Below are 23,940 nucleotides of genomic sequence, written 5' to 3'. Positions count from 1 at the left end.
TCTGGTAATCTAAGAATTAGGGAACAGACACCCTAATTGACGCGAATCCTAAAGATAGATCTATTGGGCCTAACAAACCCCATCCAAAGTACCGGATGCTTTAGTACTTCGAAATTTATATCATATCCGAAGGGTGTCCCGGAATGATGGGGATATTCTTATATATGCATCTTGTTATTGTCGGTTACCAGGTGTTCACCATATGAATGATTTTTATCTCTATGTATGGGATGTGTATTGAAATATGAAATCTTGTGGTCTATTGTTACGATTTGATATATATAGGTTAAACCTATAACTCACCAACATTTTTGTTGACGTTTAAAGCATGTTTATTCTCAGGTGAATATTAAGAGCTTCCGCTGTCGCATACTTAAATAAGGACAAGATTTGGAGTCCATGCTTGTATGATATTGTGTAAAAACTGCATTCAAGAAACTTATTTTGTTGTAACATATTTGTATTGTAAACCATTATGTAATGGTCGTGTGTAAACAGGATATTTTAGATTATCATTATTTGATAATCTACGTAAAGCTTTTTAAACCTTTATTGATGAAATAAAGGTTATGGTTTGTTTAAAAATGAATGCAGTCTTTGAAAAACGTCTCATATAGAGGTCAAAACCTCGCAACGAAATCAATTAATATGGAACGTTTTTAATCAATAAGAACGGGACATTTCACCGGGGAAGGCAAATGTGGTAGCCGACGCCTTGAGCAGAAAGGACAGAGAACCCATTCGAGTAAAATCTATGAATATAATGATTCACACTAACCTTACTACTCAAATAAAGGAGGCGCAACAAGGAGTTTTAAAAGAGGGAAATTTAAAGGATGAAATACCCAAAGGATCGGAGAAGCATCTTAATATTCGGGAAGACGGAACCCGGTATAGGGCTGAAAGAATTTGGGTACCAAAATTTGGAGATATGAGAGAAATGGTACTTAGAGAAGCTCATAAAACCAGATACTCAATACATCCTGGAACGGGGAAGATGTACAAGGATCTTAAGAAACATTTTTTGGTGGCCAGGTATGAAAGCCGATATTGCTAAATATGTAGGAGAATGTTTGACGTGTTCTAAGGTCAAAGCTGAACATCATAAACCATCAGGTCTACTACAACAACCTGAAATCCCAGAATGGAAATGGGAAAAAATTACCATGGATTTCATCACTAAATTGCCAAGGACTGCAAGTGGTTATGATACTATTTGGGTAATAGTTGATCGTCTCACCAAATCAGCACACTTCCTGCCAATAAGAGAAGATGACAAGATGGAGAAGTTAGCACGACTGTATTTGAAGGAAGTCATCTCCAGACATGGAATACCAATCTCTATTATCTCTGATAGGGATGGCAGATTTATTTCAAGATTCTGGCAGACATTACAGCAAGCATTGGGAACTCGTCTAGACATGAGTACTGCCTATCATCCATAAACTAATGGGCAGAGCGAAAGGACGATACAAATGCTTGAAGACATGCTACGAGCATGTGTTATTGATTTCGGAAACAGTTGGGATCGACATCTACCGTTAGCAGAATTTTCCTACAACAACAGCTACCATTCAAGCATTGAGATGGCGCCGTTTGAAGCACTTTATGGTAGAAAGTGCAGGTCTCCGATTTGTTGGAGTGAAGTGGGGGATAGACAGATTACGGGTCCGGAGATAATACAAGAAACTACCGAGAAAATCATCCAAATTCAACAAAGATTGAAAACCGCCCAGAGTCGACAAAAGAGCTACGCGGACAGTAAAAGAAAAGATATAGAGTTTGAAATTGGAGAAATGGTCATGCTTAAGGTTTCACCTTGGAAAGGCGTTGTTTGATTTGGTAAACGGGGGAAACTAAATCCAAGGTACATTGGACCATTCAAGATTATAGATCGTGTCGGACCAGTAGCTTACCAACTGGAGCTACCTCAACAACTCACGGTTGTACATAAAACTTTCCACGTCTCAAATTTGAAGAAATGTTTTGCTAAAGAAGATCTCACTATTCCGTTGGACGAAATTCAAATCAATGAAAAACTTCAACTCATTGAAGAACCCGTCGAAATAATGGATCGTGAGGTTAAGAGACTTAAACAAAACAAGATAGCGATTATTAAGGTTCGATGGAATGCTCGTAGAGGACCCGAGTTCACCTGAGAGCGTGAAGATTAGATGAAGAAGAAATACCCGCATTTATTTCCAGAAGATACGTCAACACCTCCAACTGCTTAAAATTTCGGGACGAAATTTATTTAACGGGTAGGTACTGTAGTGACCCGAACTTTTCCATGTTTATATATATATTAAATGAAATTGTTATTTACATGATTAAGTGTTTCCAACATGTTAAGCAATCAAACTTGTTAAGACTTGATTAATTGAAATAGGTTTCATATAGACAATTGACCACCCAAGTTGACCGGTGATTCACGAACGTTAAAACTTGTAAAAACTATATGATGACATATATATGGTTATATATATAGTTAACATGATATTATGATAAGTAAACATATCATTAAGTATATTAACAATGAACTACATATGTAAAAACAAGACTACTAACTTAATGATTTTGAAACGAGACATATATGTAACGATTATCGTTGTAACGATATTTAATGTATATATATATCATATTAAGAAATATTCGTACATCATAATATCATGATAATATAATAATTTAAAATCTCTTTTGATATTATAAACATTGGGTTAACAACATTTAACAAGATCGTTAACCTAAAGGTTTCAAAACAACACTTACATGTAACGACTAACGATGACTTAACGACTAAGTTAAAATGTATATACATGTAGTATTTTAATATGTATTCATACACTTTTGAAAGACTTCAAGACACTTATCAAAATACTTCTACTTAACAAAAATGCTTACAATTACATCCTCGTTCAGTTTCATCAAAAATTCTACTCGTATGCACCCGTATTCGTACTCGTACAATACACAGCTTTTAGATGTATGTACTATTGGTATATACACTCCAATGATCAGCTCTTAGCAGCCCATGTGAGTCACCTAACACATGTGGGAACCATCATTTGGCAACTAGCATGAAATATCTCATAAAATTACAAAAATATGAGTAATCATTCATTACATATTTACATGAAAACAAAATTACATATCCTTTATATCTAATCCATACACCAACGACCAAAAACACCTACAAACACTTTCATTCCTCAATTTTCTTCATCTAATTGATCTCTCTCAAGTTCTATCTTCAAGTTCTAAGTGTTCTTCATAAATTCCAAAAGTTCTAGTTTCATAAAATCAAGAATACTTCCAAGATTGCAAGTTTACTTCCAAGTTTTCTAAATCCATTCCAAGTAATCATCCAAGATCAAGAAACCTTTGTTACTTACAGTAGGTTATATTTATAATACAAGGTAATAATCATATTCAAACTTTAATTCAATTTCTATAACTATAACAATCTTATTTCAAGTGAAAATCTTACTTGAACTGTTTTCGTGTCATGATTCTGCTTCAAGAACTTTCAAGCCATCCAAGGATCCTTTGAAGCTAGATCCATTTTTCTCATTTCCAGTAGGTTTATCCAAGGAACTTGAGGTAGTAATGATGTTCATAACATCATTCGATTCATACATATAAAGCTATCTTATTCGAAGGTTTAAACTTGTAATCACTAGAACATAGTTTAGTTAATTCTAAACTTGTTCGCAAATAAAAGTTAATCCTTCTAAATTGACTTTTAAAATCAACTAAACACATGTTCTATATCTATATGATATGCTAACTTAATGATTTAAAACCTGGAAACACGAAAAACACCGTAAAATCGGATTTACGCCGTCGTAGTAACACCGCGGGCTGTTTTGGGTTAGTTAATTAAAAACTATGATAAACTTTGATTTAAAATTTGTTATTCTGGGAAAATGATTTTTATTATGAACATGAAACTATATCCAAAAATCATGGTTAAAATCAAAGTGGAAGTATGTTTTCTAAAATGGTCATCTAGACGTCGTTCTTTCGACTGAAATGACTACCTTTACAAAAACGACTTATAACTTATTTTTCTGACTATAAACCTATACTTTTTCTATTTAGATTCATAAAATAGAGTTCAATATAAAACCATAGCAATTTGAGTCACTCAAAACAGATTTAAAATGAAGAAGTTATGGGTAAAACAAGATTGGATAATTTTTTTCATTTTAGCTACGTGAAAATTGGTAACAAATCTATTCCAACCATAACTTAATCAACTTGTATTGTATATTATGTAATCTTGAGATACCATAGACACGTATACAATGTTTTGACCTATCATGTCGACACATCTATATATATTTCGGAACAACCATAGACACCCTATATGTGAATGTTGGAGTTAGCTATACAGGGTTGAGGTTGATTCCAAAATATATATAGTTTGAGTTGTGATCAATACTGAGATACGTATACACTGGGTCATGGATTGATTCAAGATAATATTTATCGATTTATTTCTGTACATCTAACTGTGGACAACTAGTTGTAGGTTACTAACGAGGACAGCTGACTTAATAAACTTAAAACATCAAAATGTATTAAAAGTGTTGTAAATATATTTTGAACATACTTTGATATATATATGTATATATTGTTATAGGTTCGTGAATCAACTAGTGGCCAAGTCTTACTTCCCGACGAAGTAAAAATCTGTGAAAGTGAGTTATAGTCCCACTTTTAAAATCTAATATTTTTGGGATGATAATACATGCAGGTTTTATAAATGATTTACAAAATAGACACAAGTACGTGAAACTACATTCTATGGTTGAATTATCGAAATCGAATATGCCCCTTTTTATTAAGTCTGGTAATCTAAGAATTAGGGAACAGACACCCTAATTGACGCGAATCCTAAAGATAGATCTATTGGGCCTAACAAACCCCATCCAAAGTACCGGATGTTTTAGTACTTCGAAATTTATATCATATCCGAATGGTGTCCCGGAATGATGGGGATATTCTTATATATGCATCTTGTTAATGTCGGTTACCAGGTGTTCACCATATGAATGATTTTTATCTCTATGTATGGGATGTGTATTGAAATATGAAATCTTGTGGTCTATTATTATGATTTGATAATATATAGGTTAAACCTATAACTCACCAACATTTTTGTTGACGTTTTAAGCATGATTATTCTCAGGTGATTATTAAGAGCTTCCGCTGTTGCATACTTAAATAAGGACGAGATTTGGAGTCCATGCTTGTATGATATTGTGTAAAAACTGCATTCAAGAAACTTATTTCGTTGTAACATATTTGTATTGTAAACCATTATGTAATGGTCGTGTGTAAACAGGATATTTTAGATTATCATTATTTGATAATCTACGTAAAGCTTTTTAAACCTTTATTTATTAAATAAAGGTTATGGTTTGTTTTAAAAATGAATGCAGTCTTTGAAAAACGTCTCATATAGAGGTCAAAACCTCGCAATGAAATTAATTAATATGGAACGTTTTTAATCAATAAGAACGGGACATTTCAAATATGCCTGTTAAGTCTTTATTGAAAAACATCATAGTTGGAGTTGGCGCAAAAAAGATGAATTATTAATTTGTAAAAAAAAAGAATTTCCACGTTAACTCAATCTGAAGTTGATATTTGAAAGTTTTCTTTTACGGAAACTAGTTTTTCTCCCATTCATGAAAGGCTCGGAGTGAGAACAAAGTGATCGATTATTCGAGGCACAAAGTTTTTAGAGGACAAATTATATATATATATATATATATATATATATATATATATATATATATATATATATATATATATATACTAGTGAAATGACCTGTGGAAACACGAGTTTGTTTAAACGAAACAGTTTAATGATATGTTTTACGTATTAATTGAATGTAAATGTTAAACTCATTTAGTTTATTGCCCCGTGGAACCACAGATTACGACTAAGAAACTTGTCGTTGAATTTACAAACATAAAGTTCGCTCAAAGTTGAGTATTTATATTTACATTTTTAATAATAATAATAATAATTAATAATAATAAATGCCTTTTAAATTTTTTTAGAAAAATAAAATTACAATTTAGGAGAGATTAATATTTCCTTTTATAAAAGATTTTGTATTATTTTTTGAATTAAATTAATATATAATTATGACATCATCATTATGAAAATTAAGCTTAATGATGACATCATCATTTTAGAGGTTTATTAGACTATATATATATATATATATATATATATATATATATATATATATATATATATATATATATATATATATATATATATATATATATATTCAGTGTTGCAGATCTCGGAATTTCTCGGCGAGATCTCGGGGAGATCTAGGTTTCAAAACTCAGCCGAGAATATTTTCCCATCTCGTTGAGATTTCTCGGTCAACGGTTAAAATCTCGGTCAACGTCATAATTTCTCGAATTTTCTCGGTGAGATCTCGGATTTTCTCGTAATTTCTCGGATTTTCTCGCAATTTCTCGGATTTTCTTCTAATTTTTCGCTCATTTCTCAAATTTTCTCGTAAAAATCCATATAAATATACATATATTTATATATTTTTACATATTTATATTAAAAAAACTAGAAAGTCAACACAAGTCAACGTCCGAGATCTCCCCGAGATTTTTCCGAGATGCCGAGATCTCCTCAAAAATTTCAAAACTAGATCTCCCCGAGATCCGAGTTATCCAACCTTGTATATATTGTGACACCGTTAATTTTTTATTTTTTTTAATACGTGGCGAAAGCATAATATTAATTAAATACGATATCAACAATTGTACAAACTGATGTCACGTGTCATTAAAACAAATTACATATTAACAGGAAAAGACGTAAATACATTCTGTTATCAAAAGTACACGGTTCATATTCCAAAAGACCACATCAGAGTTAACCCTGTCAAACATAACATCGTCATGCCCGTCTTCTCCCTAAAAGGCGACATTTACAAAAGCTAATAACCTGCAGGGAGGAGATAGAGGGGAATTAGCACGAAGCTAAGTGAGTACGACTAACTACAGGCCATAGCATACACAAGTGTTATACTAATCATGTCACATAGTCTAACATACAAACATCACCCAAGTGCCGTCTACAGAGACTCTGGTGGCTCGGCCAAACCATTAACCACCAGCTGATCGGACTGGGGCTTACCAGAAGTTCCTCCACCACCGTATGTATATACATAATCCACACGCGACAGACGTGTCATTCACATATATATACACCACGGTTGTCTAGGCTACCACAGAGGAACCCAACCCGCAGGTTGATCTCTCCTACCGAAGCTACCACACAATAGGGACGCACCGGGCTCCAGCAGACAAGCATCAACTAACATGCAGTCATCACAAGTACTAACTAACCACAACAATAAGTATATCTAACAAGAATGGCAATCATAATATAACATGCTTCTATATACTATATTCTCCAGTTAGTCCCACTCACCAAATACCAGCAAACGAGAAGGTGTTCAGCTATCTAATCACTGAACCTTCTCTTTCTCCTTTTCTCCTGAGAAATACATATACACGAGTTAGTTTATGTCCATAAACACCAAATAACACAATACAGAAAATTTTGTCAGAAAACTGTCTGCTAAAAATTTTCTGCTTAACACTTTCAAAATTTACATCCGAAACACCAAAATACAAACGGGCAGCATAACGGCTAAAAATCAACACTTAGGTAAAATATTCTGCCCTGGACACTCAGTCGGTCGACTGACTCTTACAGTCGGTCGACTGTCGACACAACCGGTCGACTGACCTTCCCATTCGGTCGATTCATTTGGTATTACATCAATCAGCCGAAGGTAAATCTCAGTCGGTCGGTTCACTCAACAGTCGGTCGGTTGTCTTCATCAATCGGCCGGTTCAACCCTCAGTCGGTCGACTGTAGACCGACAGTCGGCCGAGTGTGTTCATCTTCATCAGAAACTGAACAAAGGCTACGGACTTCACGATGAAATCCTCAAATCTCGATCTAGAGCTCGTTTTAAACACCAAAATCGACCACAACTTGTTCACTACTTGTTATAGACTCAAAACCACAACAATTTGACCATAACAACACTTAAATCACTTGTTTTGACACAAATTTACACTTTTATGAAAACTAACACAAAACCTTAAATTTCTCAAAGATTAAAGCATGGAAGCTTGTGATTCTTACCTTAAAAGAATCAGTGAATCACAAGGAACACAAAGATATGAACAATTTGAGCTCTAAAACAAGAATCAAGGATTAGGGTTTGAAGTAGGTGAGGGAGATGAAGAACGGGTGTGTTTGGGAATTTTCTAGAAATGGGAAGAAGAACACAGCCCACTAGTCACTTAATTTAGGTTAATTTCCCACACTGTGCAACACACGGGTATTTATCAGTTATCTGATATCTTTCGTACGTCATTTGGCAACCCAAACAGAGTCCAAATTAAATAAACAAACCTGTTCTGTGACCCTTGTCACAAACTGGTCCTAACCACATCATTATATAATAATAAATATTAAATAAAAATAAAAGCATATAATAACGCAATACAAACTTAAGGGTAAAATAGTAATCTTACAACTAGGCCCGATTGAGGATGTTACAAATCTACCCCCTTAAGAAAATTCCGTCCTCGGAATCTGGACAAGGTCAAACAAATGGGGATAGTGCACCCTCATTAACTCCTCGGTTTCTCACGTCATGTTAGAACCTAAAATGTGCCGCCACTCCACTAATACCATTGGAATCTGTTTCTTTCTTAACTTGGTGACTTTCTTGTCCACTATTCTAACCAGCTCTTCTACTAATTTCTTACTTAAATCCACTTTCAAATCCTTCAGCGGAAGAATCAAACTTTCATCGTCTACTTTACACTTCCTTAAATAACACACATTGAACGTGTTGTGAATTCCTGCTAACTCTGATGGAAGATCTAAAACAACAGTTTGATCATTCAAAATATCTTTGATAGGGAATGGCCCAATAAATCTCGGTGCTAGTTTACCACATTTACCAAATCGGATCACTCCCTTCCACGGTGAAACTTTTAAGTATACACGATCACCTACATTAAATGTTACTGGACGTCTACGCGGATCGGCATACATCTTTTGTCGGTCTCTGGCTGCTTTCAATTTCTCACGTGCAATTTCGACCTTTTCTGCGGTTATCTGAACAATTTCAGGACCTGCAAATTGTTTCTCACCTGCTTCTAACCAACACGTAGGAGTTCTGCATTTTCGACCATACAACATTCCATACAGTGGCATTCCGATACTCGAATGATACGAATTGTTGTAAGCAAACTCTATCAGTGGAAGATGCGAATCCCAAGAACCACCATATTCTAAGACACACGCTCTCAACATGTCTTCTAACGTTTGAATCGTTCGTTCACTCTGACCGTCTATTTGTGGATGATATGCTGTACTTAAATTCACACGCGTACCCAGATTCTGTTGTAGACTGTTCCAGAAGTTCGATACAAACCTAGTATCTCTACCGGAAACTATTGACAACGGTATACCATGTCGACTAACGATCTCTTTTAAGTATAAATCGGCCAAATCACTTAACGAAGCGGTTTCACGAGTAGCTAAGAAGTGAGCATTCTTTGTCAGGCGATCCACTATCACCCAGATCATGTCGTGACCTTTCTGGGTACGGGGTAACTTGGTTACAAAATCCATCGTTATATGATCCCATTTCCACTGAGGAATTTCTAACTGTCTTAGAGATCCATACGATTTCTGATGTTCTGCCTTAACTTGCGCACAAATATGACATTTCTCAACGAAACCTGCAACATCTGTCTTCATTGTCGGCCACCAATACAATGTTTTCAAGTCTCTATACATCTTTGTACTACCTGGATGCACTGATAATCTCGATTTATGCGCTTCAGTAAGGATTAAATCCCTCAAATCTCCAAGCATAGGCACCCAAATTCGATTTTTATAGGTCTTTAATCCTCTAGAATCATTGCATAGGTCAAATTTTCTTTTAGTCATTTGTTCAGTCTTTAGGTTTTTGTCATTCAAAGCTACTAACTGAACGGTTTTCAATCGATCAATCAAGTCTAAAACTATTTCAATTCTCATAAATCTAACATTTTCTATGGTTTTCTTGCGACTCAGAGCATCTGCGACCACATTTGCTTTACCCGGATGGTACTTAATCTCACAATCGTAGTCTTTAATCAATTCTAAACATCGACGTTGACGCATATTTAATTCTTTTTACGAAAAGATATATTGAAGACTCTTATGATCTGTATAGATTTCATAATGTGTACCATACAAATAATGTCTCCAAAGCTTCAAAGCAAACACAACTGCAGTTAACTCTAAATCGTGAGTAGGATAGTTTCGTTCATGATTCTTTAACTGTCGTGAAGCATACGTTATAACTTTATTTCTCTGCATCAAAACACAACCCAGACCTGCACATGACGCATCGCAGTAGACCACAAAATCTTCTGTTCCCTCTGGTAAAGCTAAAACCGGCGCTTGACATAACAACTGTTTGAGAGTCTGAAAAGCCTTTTCTTGTTCATCAGTCTATCGAAAGGCTACATCTTTTCTAGTTAACTTATTCAACGGACCTGCTATTTTAGAGAAGTCTTTGATAAATCGGCGGTAATAACCTGCTAAACCCAGAAAACTCTTAATTTCTGTCGGCGTTTTCGGTGAGTTCCAATTCATTACTGCCTCTATCTTAGACTGATCTACTTTAATACCATGTTCACAAAGCACATGACCCAGAAACTGTACTTCCCGCAACCAAAATTCACACTTAGAGAACTTAGCATACAACTGTTCCTGTTTCAGAAGTTCTAATACCAATCTTAAATGTGTAGCATGATCTTTCTCAGTTTTCGAATATATCAAGATATCATCTATGAAGACAATCACAAACTTGTCAAGATACTGACGACACACCCTGTTCATGAGATCCATAAACACTGCTGGCGCGTTTGTTAACCCAAATGGCATAACTAAAAACTCATAATGACCATATCTAGTTCTAAACTCTGTTTTCGGTATATCGTTCTCTGCAACACGTACCTGATGATACCCTGAACACAAATCAATCTTTGAAAAGTAAGAAGCACCCTGTAACTGATCAAATAAATCATCTATTCTTGGTAACGGATACTTATTCTTGATTGTTCTCTTATTCAAGTCACAACAATCTATACACATACGAAGCGACCCATCTTTCTTTTTCACAAACAAAATAGGAGCACCCCACGGTGAAGAACTTGGTCGGATAAACCCCTTATCTAACAGTTCCTGAATTTGAGACATCATTTCTCGGATTTCTGATGGAGCTAATCTGTAAGGAGCTTTTGCAACTGGCGTAGCACCTGGAACCAAATCAATTTTGTACTCTACTTCACGTACTGGAGGTAACCCTGGTAAATCATCTGGAAATACTTCTGGAAATTCTGACACAACGGGAATATCGGTCACCTGCTTCTTCTCTTTCTTAACATCAATCACGTAGGCTAAGAATGAATCACACCCTTTCGTTATTGCCTTCTGAGCTTTCATTAGGGAAACCATAGGGAAGTTAAAACCACTGCGTTCTCCCCTAGCTATCACTCGGGATCCATCAGCCAAACGGAAAGAAATCATATTCTTATCACACTTAATATTAGCCCTATTAGCTCTTAACCAATTCATACCTATGACTACATCAAAGCTAGGTATAGGCATCAACAAACAGGTTAAAGGGAAAGAATGGCCATCGATTTCGATGGTAATTCCAGACACAGATGATGTGCATGGAACCATTTTACCATCAGCTACTTCTATTCCCAAAGGCTCATCTAACATCCTAACAGGCAACTTCAACTTATCATAGAAGCCTAAGGACATAAAAGATCGATTCGCTCCAGAATCAAATAACATACGAGCTGGCAAGAAATTAACCAAGAACATACCGGTAATGACGTCATTGGTAATGGTTGCAGCGTCTATCGTCATCTGGAATGCCCTTGCCTCTGCTGTTGGAGGATTCTTTCTCTTCTGCCCGGCAGTAGAAGCAGAAGATCCCCCGGAAGTAACTGACCTCGCCCCTGACCCTGCCCCAGAATCGGATCTTGACGCAGATGGACAATTTGCTGATCTATGCCCCTCTTGATGGCAACTCCAACAAACATTAGACTTAAAAGAACAAGCTGTTGATTCATGACCTAACACTCCACATTTCAAACACCTTCTGGTCATTGGAGAACACGGACCGGTATGGGTTGACTTACAAACATTATACCACCCAGACTGACTTGAACCTGATCCACTAATACCAGACTTACTTTTCTGTTTAAACCCGCCTGACTTTTTACCACGAAAACCAGATTGCTTACTCGACTGCTGACTTGACTGTCCACCCGATTGACCTTCTGATTTACCCCCAAAAGATCCACTTCTCGAACTTTATCTTTTTTGCTGCCATTATATCACCTTCCGTAACTTTAGCCATCTCATGAGCCTGCGCCAAGGTTGTTTCAAATCTCGCAACGGTTCTGTACTCTGGCTTAATCACCCGCATAAAATGCCGAATCTTATCTTTCTCAGTTGGTACCCACTGTTGAACGAACCTTAGCTTAGATGTGAAATCTCTGAAAACCTCATCAATCGTCATACTTTCTGTCATCTTTATACTCAGAAACTCGGTTTTCAATCTTTCCATCTCATACTCAGAACAATACTGCTCACGAACTTTAGCAGCAAATTATTCCCAGGTAATTTGACTGATCTGTTCTTTAGGTAAATATGCAGTGATAGAGTCCCACCATTCCATTGCTTCACCTTTGAGAAGCCTACTAGCAAATAACACCATGGATTCTGGCTCACAAAAACATGCTTCTAACGCCCTCTCCACTTCTCTTAGCCAATTGAGGGTCATCGTAAAGTTTGTGTGTCCGCTGTACTCAGGAGGTTTTCAGTCCATAAACTGTTTATAGGTACACTTCCTTCTTGTCTTAGGGACTTGAAATGGGTACATCATTTGATTAGGAAAAGTCTGGTTAAACGGAAATGGCATTTGATAGTTTTGATAGGTATTTTGTGGAAACTGTGATTGGGAACTGCCACCGGCCTGATTATAAAGGTTAGGAAGAAAGGTTGTGTTCAACGCAGTGGTATTAGGATTCCATTGCGCCCGTTCTTGTTCTAATTCCTTAATTTTCTCCTGAGCTTCTAGTAACCGACTTTGAAGTTCTATTACTTCTTGAGAAGTTTCTTCTTCTGAAGACACATGTCCATCTTCGTCAGGGGCTCTGAATGTATCAGTTCCAGGGGCAGTAGGGCCAGTAGCGTTAGCTTCGTTATCTGTCATTGCTGCAGTACCACAACACTCACACCAAAGCTTAGTATAAATTCTGTTAGTACTAACAACTAACACATATCCTGTCCTAATACTCACTTAACCCATCCCCAACATGTTATGTTTGACATGACTCTTCTAAGTTTGGGAACATGACATGTAGATCACAATGCACATGCTGCCAAACTCAGCTCTGATACCAACTTGTGACACCGCTAATTTTTTTTTTTTAAATACGTGGCGGAAGCATAATATTAATTAAATACGATATCAACAATTGTACAAACCGATGTCACGTGTCATTAAAACAAATTACATATTAACAGGAAAAGACGTAAATACATTCTGTTATCAAAAGTACACGGCTCATATTCCAAAAGACCACATCAGAGTTAACCCTGTCAAACATAACATCGCCATGCCCGTCTTCTCCCCAAAAGGCGACATTTACAAAAGCTAATAACCTGTAGGGAGGAGATGGAGGGGAATTAGCACGAAGCTAAGTGAGTACGACTAACTACAGGCCATAGCATACACAAGTGTTATACTAATCATGTCACATAGTCTAACATACAAACATTACCCAAGTGCCGTCTACAGAGACTCTGGCGGCTCGGCCAAACCATTAACCACCAGCTGATCGGACTGGGGCTTACCAGAAGTTCCTCCACCACCGTATGTATATACATAATCCACACGCGACGGACGCGTCATTCACATATATATACACCACGGCTGTCTAGGCTACCACAGAGGAACCCAACATGCAGGTTTATCTCTCCTACCGAGGCTACCACACAATAGGGACGCACCGGGCTCCAGCAGACAAGCATCAACTAACATGCAGTCATCACAAGTACTAACTAACCACAACAATAAGTATATCTAACAAGAATGGCAATCATAATATAACATGCTTCTATATACTATATTCTCCAGTTAGTCTCACTCACCAAATACCAGCAAACGAGAAGGTGTTCAGCTATCTAATCACTGAACCTTCTCTTTCTCCTTTTCTCCTGAGAAATACATATACACGAGTTAGTTTATGTCCATAAACACCAAATAACACAATACAGAAAATTTTGTCAGAAAACTGTCCTCTAAAAATTTTCTGCTTAACACTTTCAAAATTTACATCCTAAACACCAAAATACAAACGGGCAGCATAACGGCTAAAAATCAACACTTAGGTCAAATATTCTGCCCTGGACACTCAGTCGGTCGACTGACTCTTACAGTCGGTCGACTGTCGACACAACCGGTCGACTGACCTTCCCAGTCGGTCGATTCATTTGGTATTACATCAATCAGCTGAAGGTAAATCTCAGTCGGTCGGTTCACTCAACAGTCGGTCGGTTGTCTTCATCAATCGGCCGGTTCAACCCTCAGTCGGTCGACTGTAGACCGACAGTCGGCCGAGTGTGTTCATCTTCATCAGAAACTGAACAAAGGCTACGGACTTCACGATGAAATCCTCAAATCTCGATCTAGAGCTCGTTTTAAACACCAAAATCGACCACAACTTGTTCACTACTTGTTATAGACTCAAAACCCACAACAATTTGACCATAACAACACTTAAATCACTTGTTTTGACACAAATTTACACTTTTATGAAAACTAACACAAAACCTTAAATTTCTCAAAGATTAAAGCATGGAAGCTTGTGATTCTTACCTTAAAAGAATCAGTGAATCACAAGGAACACAAAGATATGAACAATTTGAGCTCTAAAACAAGAATCAAGGATTAGGGTTTGAAGTAGGTGAGGGAGATGAAGAACGGGTGTGTTTGGGAATTTTCTAGAAATGGGAAGAAGAACACAGCCCACTAGTCACTTAATTTAGGTTAATTTCCCACACTGTGCAACACACGGGTATTTATCAGTTATCTGATATCTTTCGTACGTCATTTGGCAACCCAAACGGAGTCCAAATTAAATAAACAAACCTGTTCTGTGACCCTTGTCACAAACTGGTCCTAACCACATCATTATATAATAATAAATATTAAATAAAAATAAAAGCATATAATAACGCAATACAAACTTAAGGGCAAAATATGTGGACAGGTTAGGGGTTCCATTCTCTAACTCCTTTACTCGATCAATTGGGAATGGCGAAGACACTTCTTTTTGGGACGACATTTGGGTGGGGAATTTATGTTTCAAAAACAGATTCAAAAGGTTGTACCGGCTCGAGAATAACAAAAATATCAACATCAGAGACAAAGTGGCTGAATTCGCTGGAAATGGGCTCGGGTCTTGGGCGTATAATCCTTTGGGCCGTACAGGAGCTGAACTGGAAGAACTTGTTGGGCTGGTTAGGCCCGTTATTCTTTCTGTTGATCAAAGGGACGAGTGGAAATGGGTGTTGGATGCGAAAGGAGTTTTCACAGTTAAGCGGTGTTCAACTTTAATTGATAATGCAACTTTAGTTAGGTCGCCGAATCCGTTGGAATCCCTACGTAACAGTTTGGTGCCGAAGAAAGTGGAGGTGTTTATTTGGCGTGCGAGACTGGGTCGTATACCGGTGAGAGTTGAATTAGATAAACGGGGAATAGATTTAAATAGCGCCCGGTGTCCAATTTGTGATAACGATATCGAGACGGTGGAACACATCTTATTCTCATGTCAAGTCGCAAAAGATATTTGGTCGAAAGTGCTTCGGTGGTGGGGGTATAACTCATCAATCTTCGGTTTTAGTGATATTTTTTGTGGTACATTCGGTAATCTTGCTTACGATAACAAAAAGGCATTTTGGCAAGCGGTTTGTTGGATAGTTTGTTATATACTATGGAAAAGTAGAAATGCAAAAGTGTTCAAGAACAAGATTGAGACTACTTCATCCTTATTAAACGAGATCCAATCCCTTTCCTTCGAGTGGATTTCGCGGCGTAACAAGAGAAACAAGATAGATTGGCTTCATTGGTTTTCGTGTCCTTCTTCAACTTGTTAATTGCAACCTTTGCAATTTTCTAGTCGGTTTATTATGTTGTAATTTTAATTTGTTTGTATTATTCGTGTATTTCGTGTATTGGGTTGCGTTGTCAACTTTGTAACTCTCGTGGTTTTTAATATAAGGCCTTCTTGCTTTAAAAAAAAAAAAAAAAAAAACTCAACACACTTAAAAATTCAAAGGGCTACAATTTTCTATTTTATACCTATCTTATCTGAGATATCACCAACGTATTAAATATTTATATTGTACGCTAAATCATTTGGTATATTGATAAACATGTAATATTCGACCCCCTTATAAAATACTTCAAGCTATCACTTAGATAGACATGTCATATCAAGTTTATTAGTATAGTATATGTATGTACAACACTATGGAAAATGTTATCATATAATGTTAGTTATAACTGTCTCGTATAATATGTATCAACGGAATAAATTTTATTATTAACTACATATATATAGCATTCCTAATTTGATGTGACAATGAGGTTGCTGCTTTTGATTAAAAAGAATGATTAAGCGTCTAATGGTTCGAAATCTGAATGATTCAAAGATCCTGACTAAACTAGGTTTTAAATGACAATAACTTGTTGAAATGTTCACTGAATGAACACTTTACTTCTAATGATGTATATATATTATCGTATAACCTTTTATATAAATAAATAAAAGAATTGAGTTGTTTGATAACTGTTCCAAATCTAATTTAAGGATATAGTTAATAGAGTATTTCCAATCACTCGAATATGTAATCATCTGATAGGAGATGATGGTCTAAATATCCAGATTCCCAACTCAATTTTTTAAATGAGAATGAAATGATATGAAATGAAATGAATCTTCAGTTTTTCTTTTTGTCCTTTTCACTGCGCGGACGTAGTTTTGAACGCCTCTGCTTGAACAAATACATATACAGTTGAAACCATAGAAATGGGTAGCAGATAAGGACCGCCTGGTAAAAATAAAAAATTTGAAGATAAGAAAATCATAAGCTATACAAGCAATTGGCCAAATAGGCAAATACCATAAAATGTCATGTATACGGTTTACCATCACAAATGTTTAATCACCTTAAAAAAAAAAAAAAAAAAAAAAAACAACTCATTTGGGGTAACCAGCTACTAGTCTAACTGGTGTCAGGTAATCAGTTAGAAAATTTATAAAAAGGGTGACGTGGCACATGACATAAATCTCTCAATTAAAACAAGCTAAGGTAAGATATGTACCTTGACAGATGTATAGTAGCTGAAAGGTATGGCAGCAAAGTAATCTGCATACAGATTCTTTTCCATGATGAGTGGGAGTGATTGGTACATGATCCACACTATTAAAGTACCAAATTAGAAGACGATTAATATATGACACGCAGCATTAAAAAAATTGTCACAAAAGTTAAGGCGAAAAATACTTACTTTCACCCAGAACCCCAATCGGGTATATGATTATGAACGCCGTGTACCTAGTGCAATGGTAAGAATCACATTACATAGTATCAGATGAAGATTATTAAACTACCATTTCCATTGCGATTTTATGTACATACTTGAACAAATGTATAGGTTGATGTCAGATAAGATTATCGAACCTGAGGTAGGTAAGGAATGAGGGGCAGTTACCCAAGCAACTCAAAGCGTAGAACGGATACCTAATTATCTGTTATTATAGAATTGGTCAACTTTTATTTCAGCAAATGTCATCTAATATAAAATAATTATTTTTGGTGTGTTTCAACTAGTTTACTTACGGGAAAACGGATAAGGTTTTCCCTATTCAGGCTACTTGGGAAATCGATTATTTATACTCAGATGTACGTTGCCTAACCAGTTTATCAGTGACCGTTTCCGACCATTTCCTGGGCCCACCGAATACAAGTTACTAGTGAGGTTTGAGCCTGAGACCTCTTGTGAAGATATCAAGACCCTAACTACTGGGTTATATTGGGATGGTTCAGTTTACTAAATATAATTAAATAAAAGCACGAACATATGATTATGGAGAACATAGAATGTACCTCAATGCAACACCAAGCAACAAATGTAATGAAAACGGCTTGTGATTCTTGAACCTACAAAAATGAAACAGATAATAAAATGTGTGACACACATAAGGAGGAAACAACTGTTATAATGTTCAAAATTCATCAGATTCGTATCTACTTGATTTATCGTTCTAATAGATTATGTTGTTCGAATTCAGTATTAACAATCTGCTTTAAACCAATACAAGATGCATAGATTAAGACAAAACATACCTCATGAATTTGGCGTACAATCGCAAGCAGGAAATGTGCCCTGCCTCCCCATTGCATGAGAGGAAACAGAAATCCACTAGGAACGATACCTCAAATATAACAAGGAAAATATAGGAAACAAAAAATTTAGATGAAGACTTAATTATCAAATTCGTCTCATTAATTAGATAGTGCTGGTGCGAGACATATAAAATGGACCCTTATAAATGTTAAATCTTTTAAAACACATAAAAGATAATAATATATTAAAATGTTGTCAATAGAATAATAAAAAAAATCTTGTGCGATTAAATTGTTTGATAGAAGAGTTTTCATGATTTAATTTGTGTAAACATATATAATATAACAGATTATTATATATGTTTTACAAAACTTTGGGCCATTTCAAAATGTTTGGACCTGTTCGGCTGCACATTTCGCACATGTCACGTAGACTCCTCTAAGACTTATTAACAATTTACCAGATGTATATCAAGGTTCGAGGACCTATTCGGTTTCTTGGTACTCACCTAATGCTCCATGTATGACTTCAATGAATCCAAGAGTTTGTAACAAGCCTGTATCATAAGATGAAAACATCACACAACATAATCATGTTAGGTATGTGACCATTAGATGTTAATATGTGAAATCCAAATTCTCAAAAAAAATAAATGATATAAATTGTATCACATCATATGCAGCATCTATAAAACAAGGTAGTAAACAACTACACACCTGACACCATATACAGCGAAAATTTCATTTGACAAATGTTACCACGTATTAGCGTACAATTTAGTCACTTTTGACAGGGTTCGTCCAAGGTTGAAAACGGCGCGAGACGGTCGAGACCTTAAAGGGTCGAGATGGACATTGACTAACGTTGACTTTTAAATATATGAATAATATATACACTTTAAAGCTAAAAAACTTTCTTTGACGAGTTTGTACCTATAATCGCTATTACCGCTAATATAATACAAAAAGGTAACACTAAAATACGTCAAGTTTGATTAATTTGACCGGATTTTGACCGACTATAACCGAATTTTGACGTTTGACCGGTGTTTACCCGGCCTTTCCCGCCTTTGACCCGACTTTTACCATTGACTTACTTATTAGATGCCGAGACTGAGTCGGGACGCGCTAGTCACCAAAACCCCTGCAACGGACGTCGTTTGCAACCATGGTTTCGTCGATTTGCTAATAGTGGTGGAGTAAATTATTAAACACATATTTACAAAAGCTAAGGTGAATTGGTTGTAGTCCTTAACATTAATTCAAATTTTGATTCTAAATAGACAAAACGTATCTCTCTATCAAAGTAGATGCACTAATGTCATGGAAAGATAGTTTTGAAAGCAGGGGAAAAGAAAAACCCTCTATATTTACTGCTCAGGTGTCAAAATAAGATGCATCACTAGCGTTGCAACTCTAGATAAGCAGGCTCTAGTTGGTAGTTTTGAGGTGGAGTTAATGTGTGTGTGTGTGTGTGTGTGTGAGAGAGAGACAAATAGCGACTTACAAATCAGTTCTCCGGCGGAAGTGTAAGCGCCGTTGACTGATTTTGTAGACAAAAAGTCAACTGAAATTCTAAACAAAGCAATTGCCCTGTAATTGTTCAAACAATATGATTGTAAAAGAAAGAGAATGATAAATATTACTGTAGTTATTACTATTATTAATGTTAATTATGAATATGAATGAATATGTTTGTGAAATACCATCCGAAAGCTTGAATAGAGTTGTAAAAGAAGAGATATATATTTGTAGGATTCATCATTTGAAGCTTTACGACGTCGTTGCAACCTCACCCGCCAGCAGAGACCGTGATAGAAATGAAGAAGACTAATAAATAATAAATATATATAAATATAAATAAATACGGAGTAATTAGTTAGATGAATAAAGATGAAAAATCACTCCATAAAATAAAATAAAGTAGTGGTCAGCCATGTGATTATTATGTGGTGGTGTTTGTTCCATGTCTCAATTCAGTCGGTAAATTTTACGTACCTTTTACGACACAACGGGAAGCCGTTTCCTTAACTTTTTATCGGTTCTCAAATCGACATGAAGCACGGGTCATAATTTTTATTTCTCAAAATAAAAAATGTTAAACAAAATATAAGGTAAACATTCCCAATATTTACCAAATTATCAACAAGTAATGGCCAATTGTATTTAACCTCAATTGTAAAATAACTTTTTGTACTACTTAGTACTTACATAAATAATTGTACATTACGATGAATTTATCAAATATTATGGATATATCATTCTCCATAACTAATATGCAACTATGTCTTCACACAGTTCAACTTAACAATCACAAAAAACACTACTCCATAAATTAACGATTGCCTCTTAATTTGTATGTCTCTAATTGGCGTTGGAGACTTTCTTTTACACGTTATCCTTCTCCGGTTATTTTTTCGTCATTTTGTTGTAGCACTGCCACGTTCGGATGCGTCGTTGTCACCATTTTCGGTATGGCATTGTTCTCTGGCATGTTTTGTCCATGAGGAACCTTTTGAGGTTTCGGAAAGGGTTGACTTGTGTTTCCAATTTCAAATTTGTTTGGCTTTTTAAATTTTGGAGTTCAATCGTTTCAATTGTCTTTGGAACTGGGTATTTGGCAGTAGTTTGCGTGAAGGCGTTTGATGGGTTTTATAGTGGGAGGTTTATTGGGTTTTCGCTGTTCAGTGATGGTTTTCCTGGTTTTCCTTTTCATCATTCATAATGCGGACCCTGTTTCCCATACTTTGCACAAACTTGTTTTACCTACTTCATGATCATTCACATTCTTAGCTTCAGTAATACTGCTAATTATAGTGCCATAAAGTTGTGCTTCAAAACAAACACAATCTGAGAAATCTATTTGATTTGTTTTTACCTCTTTTCACTACGATGATATCAACCAAGGCCATCAGTATACATTTGATAATCGGAATATAATAATAAAGTTTTATTACTTCATCTCTTTGTTTGCATTGCTGTGATATTTTATAGGTATAGTTTGCATTAGTTTCATAAGCCCTTTTCGATTAGAGTTGTATAAAAGAATGTGTGTATGTTAAACTTTTCTCAGTATAGGTAAGCAATACAGGATCCAAAGATGTACCACCCAAATATGCTTTTGGGACATGCGATTTTCATCATCCTATCAAAGAATTTCGCTGTTTTTTAGTGATAAAATTTGATTTTGACGGACTATATCCGACTTTGACAAACTAAATCCGATTTTGACACAATGACCAATGTAGACCAATTAATTATTCAGATTTCGGAAAATCGGATCGGTCGGTGACTCGGTTCCTAAAAAGGAGTAATTGGGGAGTAATCGACATTAATCGGAGAGTTTTACAACAATGTCTAGTTTACATACAAAATGCCAACACTGGACGTAAAGTGCCCCAAACACACACAGACTACCAATTAATTACTCAGATTTTGGGGAATCGAATCGGCCGGTTCCTATAAAAGAGTAATCGGGGAGTAATCGCCATTAATCGGAGAGTATTACAAAACTGTCTAGTTTACAAACAGAATGGTAACGCAAAGTGCCCCAAACACACACAGTGGATAATTAGACAATTCGCCAGAACTGACGAGCATAAGATGGTGCATATGTCATGACATTCAACTTCAAACATTTTTAAAAAATCCAAGTCACCAACCATTAGCATTGGGATTATTCATTTTGAAAAACAAGCATAAGAACTGTGACATACTGTTTAGGATTAACGGGTCGACCCAGCCTTAGCAAGGTCCTCCAGCGCTTTAGATATCTGGGTTTCGGACATCCCTTCCAAACGAATGCCTCTTTCAACGCCCATGTCTGTACACAAACCAACAGTTATGTTAGATATATAGATAAACTGATAATAAACATATATAAACCATAAACAGCATTTAAAGATGACTTAACACATTAAAAACAAATGTTTGTTAGTAGATTGATAAATAATACTCGGAAAGGAAAATGATGCAAGTTTCATTAAAATGGACAGATGTATATAGCAAGCGAAGTAATTGTGCTACTACTATACTTTGAGAGTTTATGTCAAAACATTAATGTTAGTTTGAGTAATAATTCCTATAAAACTATGTACTTAAGATAAAACTATCTGCAACCGATCTACTTGATAAATCCATATAAGAGCAGATGGTACTTGGTGAAGATTGGGAGGAAATATTTATGTTTTGCAAGTACAAGGATGTTTATGAAATATTTTCAAATAATAGTCGTTTTAAAGGTAAAGTGTTAAAGTAAAATATTCAGAACAGTAATTAACTCTAGTATTAAATAAATGCAACTCCATCATAGTACCAAACGAGACAAGCTCAAGCTTTATATACTAGCTAAGGCCGAGCTCGAGTTCAAGCTCAGTGAATTTTAAACGAGCGAAGCTCGACTCGGCTCGTTTACACCCCTAACACTTCCTTTTTTCTTAGTTTTTCTACTTAAACGTATTTTTTCATATTTATTACTATCTCAGATGAGCTACCGACCTGTTTCCATAACAAACTTAACTCATTTAAAACGAAAGTTCCTTGCAGGTGTTACAAAACCATGTAAAGCCTTATGCAACATAATGATTTCAGATATCAATGTGTTCAAATTCATATACTAGTTACCTAAAGGTCCTAAAAGATATATAAGATTGTTTAACATTCACTTAACCCTCAATAACTACATTGTCCCTGCATATCAAATGTTCACTCAAAAATTATACTGTATTGAAAACCAAATTCATACAGAAACACTTAAATGTACAGATCCATAAATTGACAAAACAAGCATATATAATATAGCGTCAACAATTAAATTAAACAAAACATATATTCACTTATTTTAAAATCGCACCGTATCTCGCCCAGAGCTGAGGTTCGGTACCGCTGCACTCTCGGATCAGAATCGGCAACTTAGGGTTTGCTTTCTTCAGGTCCTTGTAATTCTTTTCAATAAATGATCTGCAATTAGTGAATGATGATAGAAATTGATTTGGGGAAAATAGATGTGGTTAGGGCACAAAGTGGAAACCCTAAAAAACATAATAGATTGAAGAATGACACGGAGAATTCACCTTGTGGAAGAACTAGCAGGTGAAGTCTGACAGAATAGAAGACGAACTTCTTTAATACTTTTGGATAAGTGCCCCATCCATGCCGCCATTTTCAGATCTCCGGTGAAAACTTTTGTGCGATGAGTTGTTAAATGGTGAATGAGACGATGTAGTAGAACTGTAGAAGTGTGTCCCCTTGGAACTTGTCATCCATTTTCTTTTTTCTTTGCAAAAAACAGAATTTAAATTTAAAATTAAATTAAAATATATCTCTAAAATTTATATATGTGTTAAATTAGCAACATCTTACGATTT

General features: G+C 35.7%; 3 protein-coding genes across 3 annotated transcripts; 1 reads left to right on the top strand and 2 right to left on the bottom strand.

Annotated features, from left to right (window-relative positions):
* Nucleotides 1-15,422: 15,422 nt before the first annotated feature.
* On the top strand, nt 15,423-16,318 carry LOC139902308 (uncharacterized). Its single transcript, XM_071884948.1, has 2 exons — nt 15,423-15,432; nt 15,486-16,318. The coding sequence occupies exons 1-2, from the start codon at nt 15,423-15,425 to the stop codon at nt 16,316-16,318; spliced, it is 843 nt and encodes a 280-aa protein (XP_071741049.1).
* Nucleotides 16,319-16,977: 659 nt separating this feature from the next.
* Nucleotides 16,978-20,417, bottom strand: LOC139898967 (uncharacterized). The gene is made up of 9 exons (XM_071881768.1): nt 20,281-20,417; nt 20,082-20,167; nt 19,084-19,131; nt 18,575-18,663; nt 18,335-18,388; nt 17,909-17,976; nt 17,736-17,782; nt 17,550-17,647; nt 16,978-17,275 (listed from the first exon to the last, which is right to left on the bottom strand). Exons 1-9 carry the CDS (start codon nt 20,337-20,339, stop codon nt 17,165-17,167), a joined length of 660 nt encoding a protein of 219 aa, XP_071737869.1. The 5' UTR covers nt 20,340-20,417; the 3' UTR covers nt 16,978-17,164.
* Nucleotides 20,418-22,036: 1,619 nt separating this feature from the next.
* LOC139898966 (NADH dehydrogenase [ubiquinone] 1 alpha subcomplex subunit 2-like) lies at nt 22,037-23,843 on the bottom strand. Its single transcript, XM_071881767.1, has 3 exons — nt 23,647-23,843; nt 23,427-23,533; nt 22,037-22,397 (listed from the first exon to the last, which is right to left on the bottom strand). The coding sequence occupies exons 1-3, from the start codon at nt 23,733-23,735 to the stop codon at nt 22,300-22,302; spliced, it is 294 nt and encodes a 97-aa protein (XP_071737868.1). The 5' UTR covers nt 23,736-23,843; the 3' UTR covers nt 22,037-22,299.
* Nucleotides 23,844-23,940: the final 97 nt, after the last annotated feature.

Source organism: Rutidosis leptorrhynchoides, chromosome 3 (assembly GCF_046630445.1).
Source record: "Rutidosis leptorrhynchoides isolate AG116_Rl617_1_P2 chromosome 3, CSIRO_AGI_Rlap_v1, whole genome shotgun sequence".
Lineage (NCBI taxonomy): Eukaryota > Viridiplantae > Streptophyta > Magnoliopsida > Asterales > Asteraceae > Rutidosis > Rutidosis leptorrhynchoides.
This window is presented reverse-complemented; position numbering and strand designations above follow the sequence as displayed.

What these genes read in the sequence shown, in the direction of transcription:
- LOC139898966 (XM_071881767.1), bottom strand. Translation starts at nt 23,735, where the DNA reads ATGGCGGCATGGATGGGGCACTTATCCAAAAGTATTAAAGAAGTTCGT. An exon ending in CCTGCTAGTTCTTCCACAAG is followed by an intron (nt 23,534 to 23,646) that starts GTGAATTCTCCG and finishes CACTAATTGCAG; the next exon opens with ATCATTTATTGAAAAGAATT. An exon ending in TCAGCTCTGGGCGAGATACG is followed by an intron (nt 22,398 to 23,426) that starts GTGCGATTTTAA and finishes GTTTGTGTACAG; the next exon opens with ACATGGGCGTTGAAAGAGGC.
- LOC139898967 (XM_071881768.1), bottom strand. Translation starts at nt 20,339, where the DNA reads ATGATGAATCCTACAAATATATATCTCTTCTTTTACAACTCTATTCAA. An exon ending in TTCCGCCGGAGAACTGATTT is followed by an intron (nt 19,132 to 20,081) that starts GTAAGTCGCTAT and finishes CTTATGATACAG; the next exon opens with GCTTGTTACAAACTCTTGGA. An exon ending in AGTCATACATGGAGCATTAG is followed by an intron (nt 18,664 to 19,083) that starts GTGAGTACCAAG and finishes GTTATATTTGAG; the next exon opens with GTATCGTTCCTAGTGGATTT.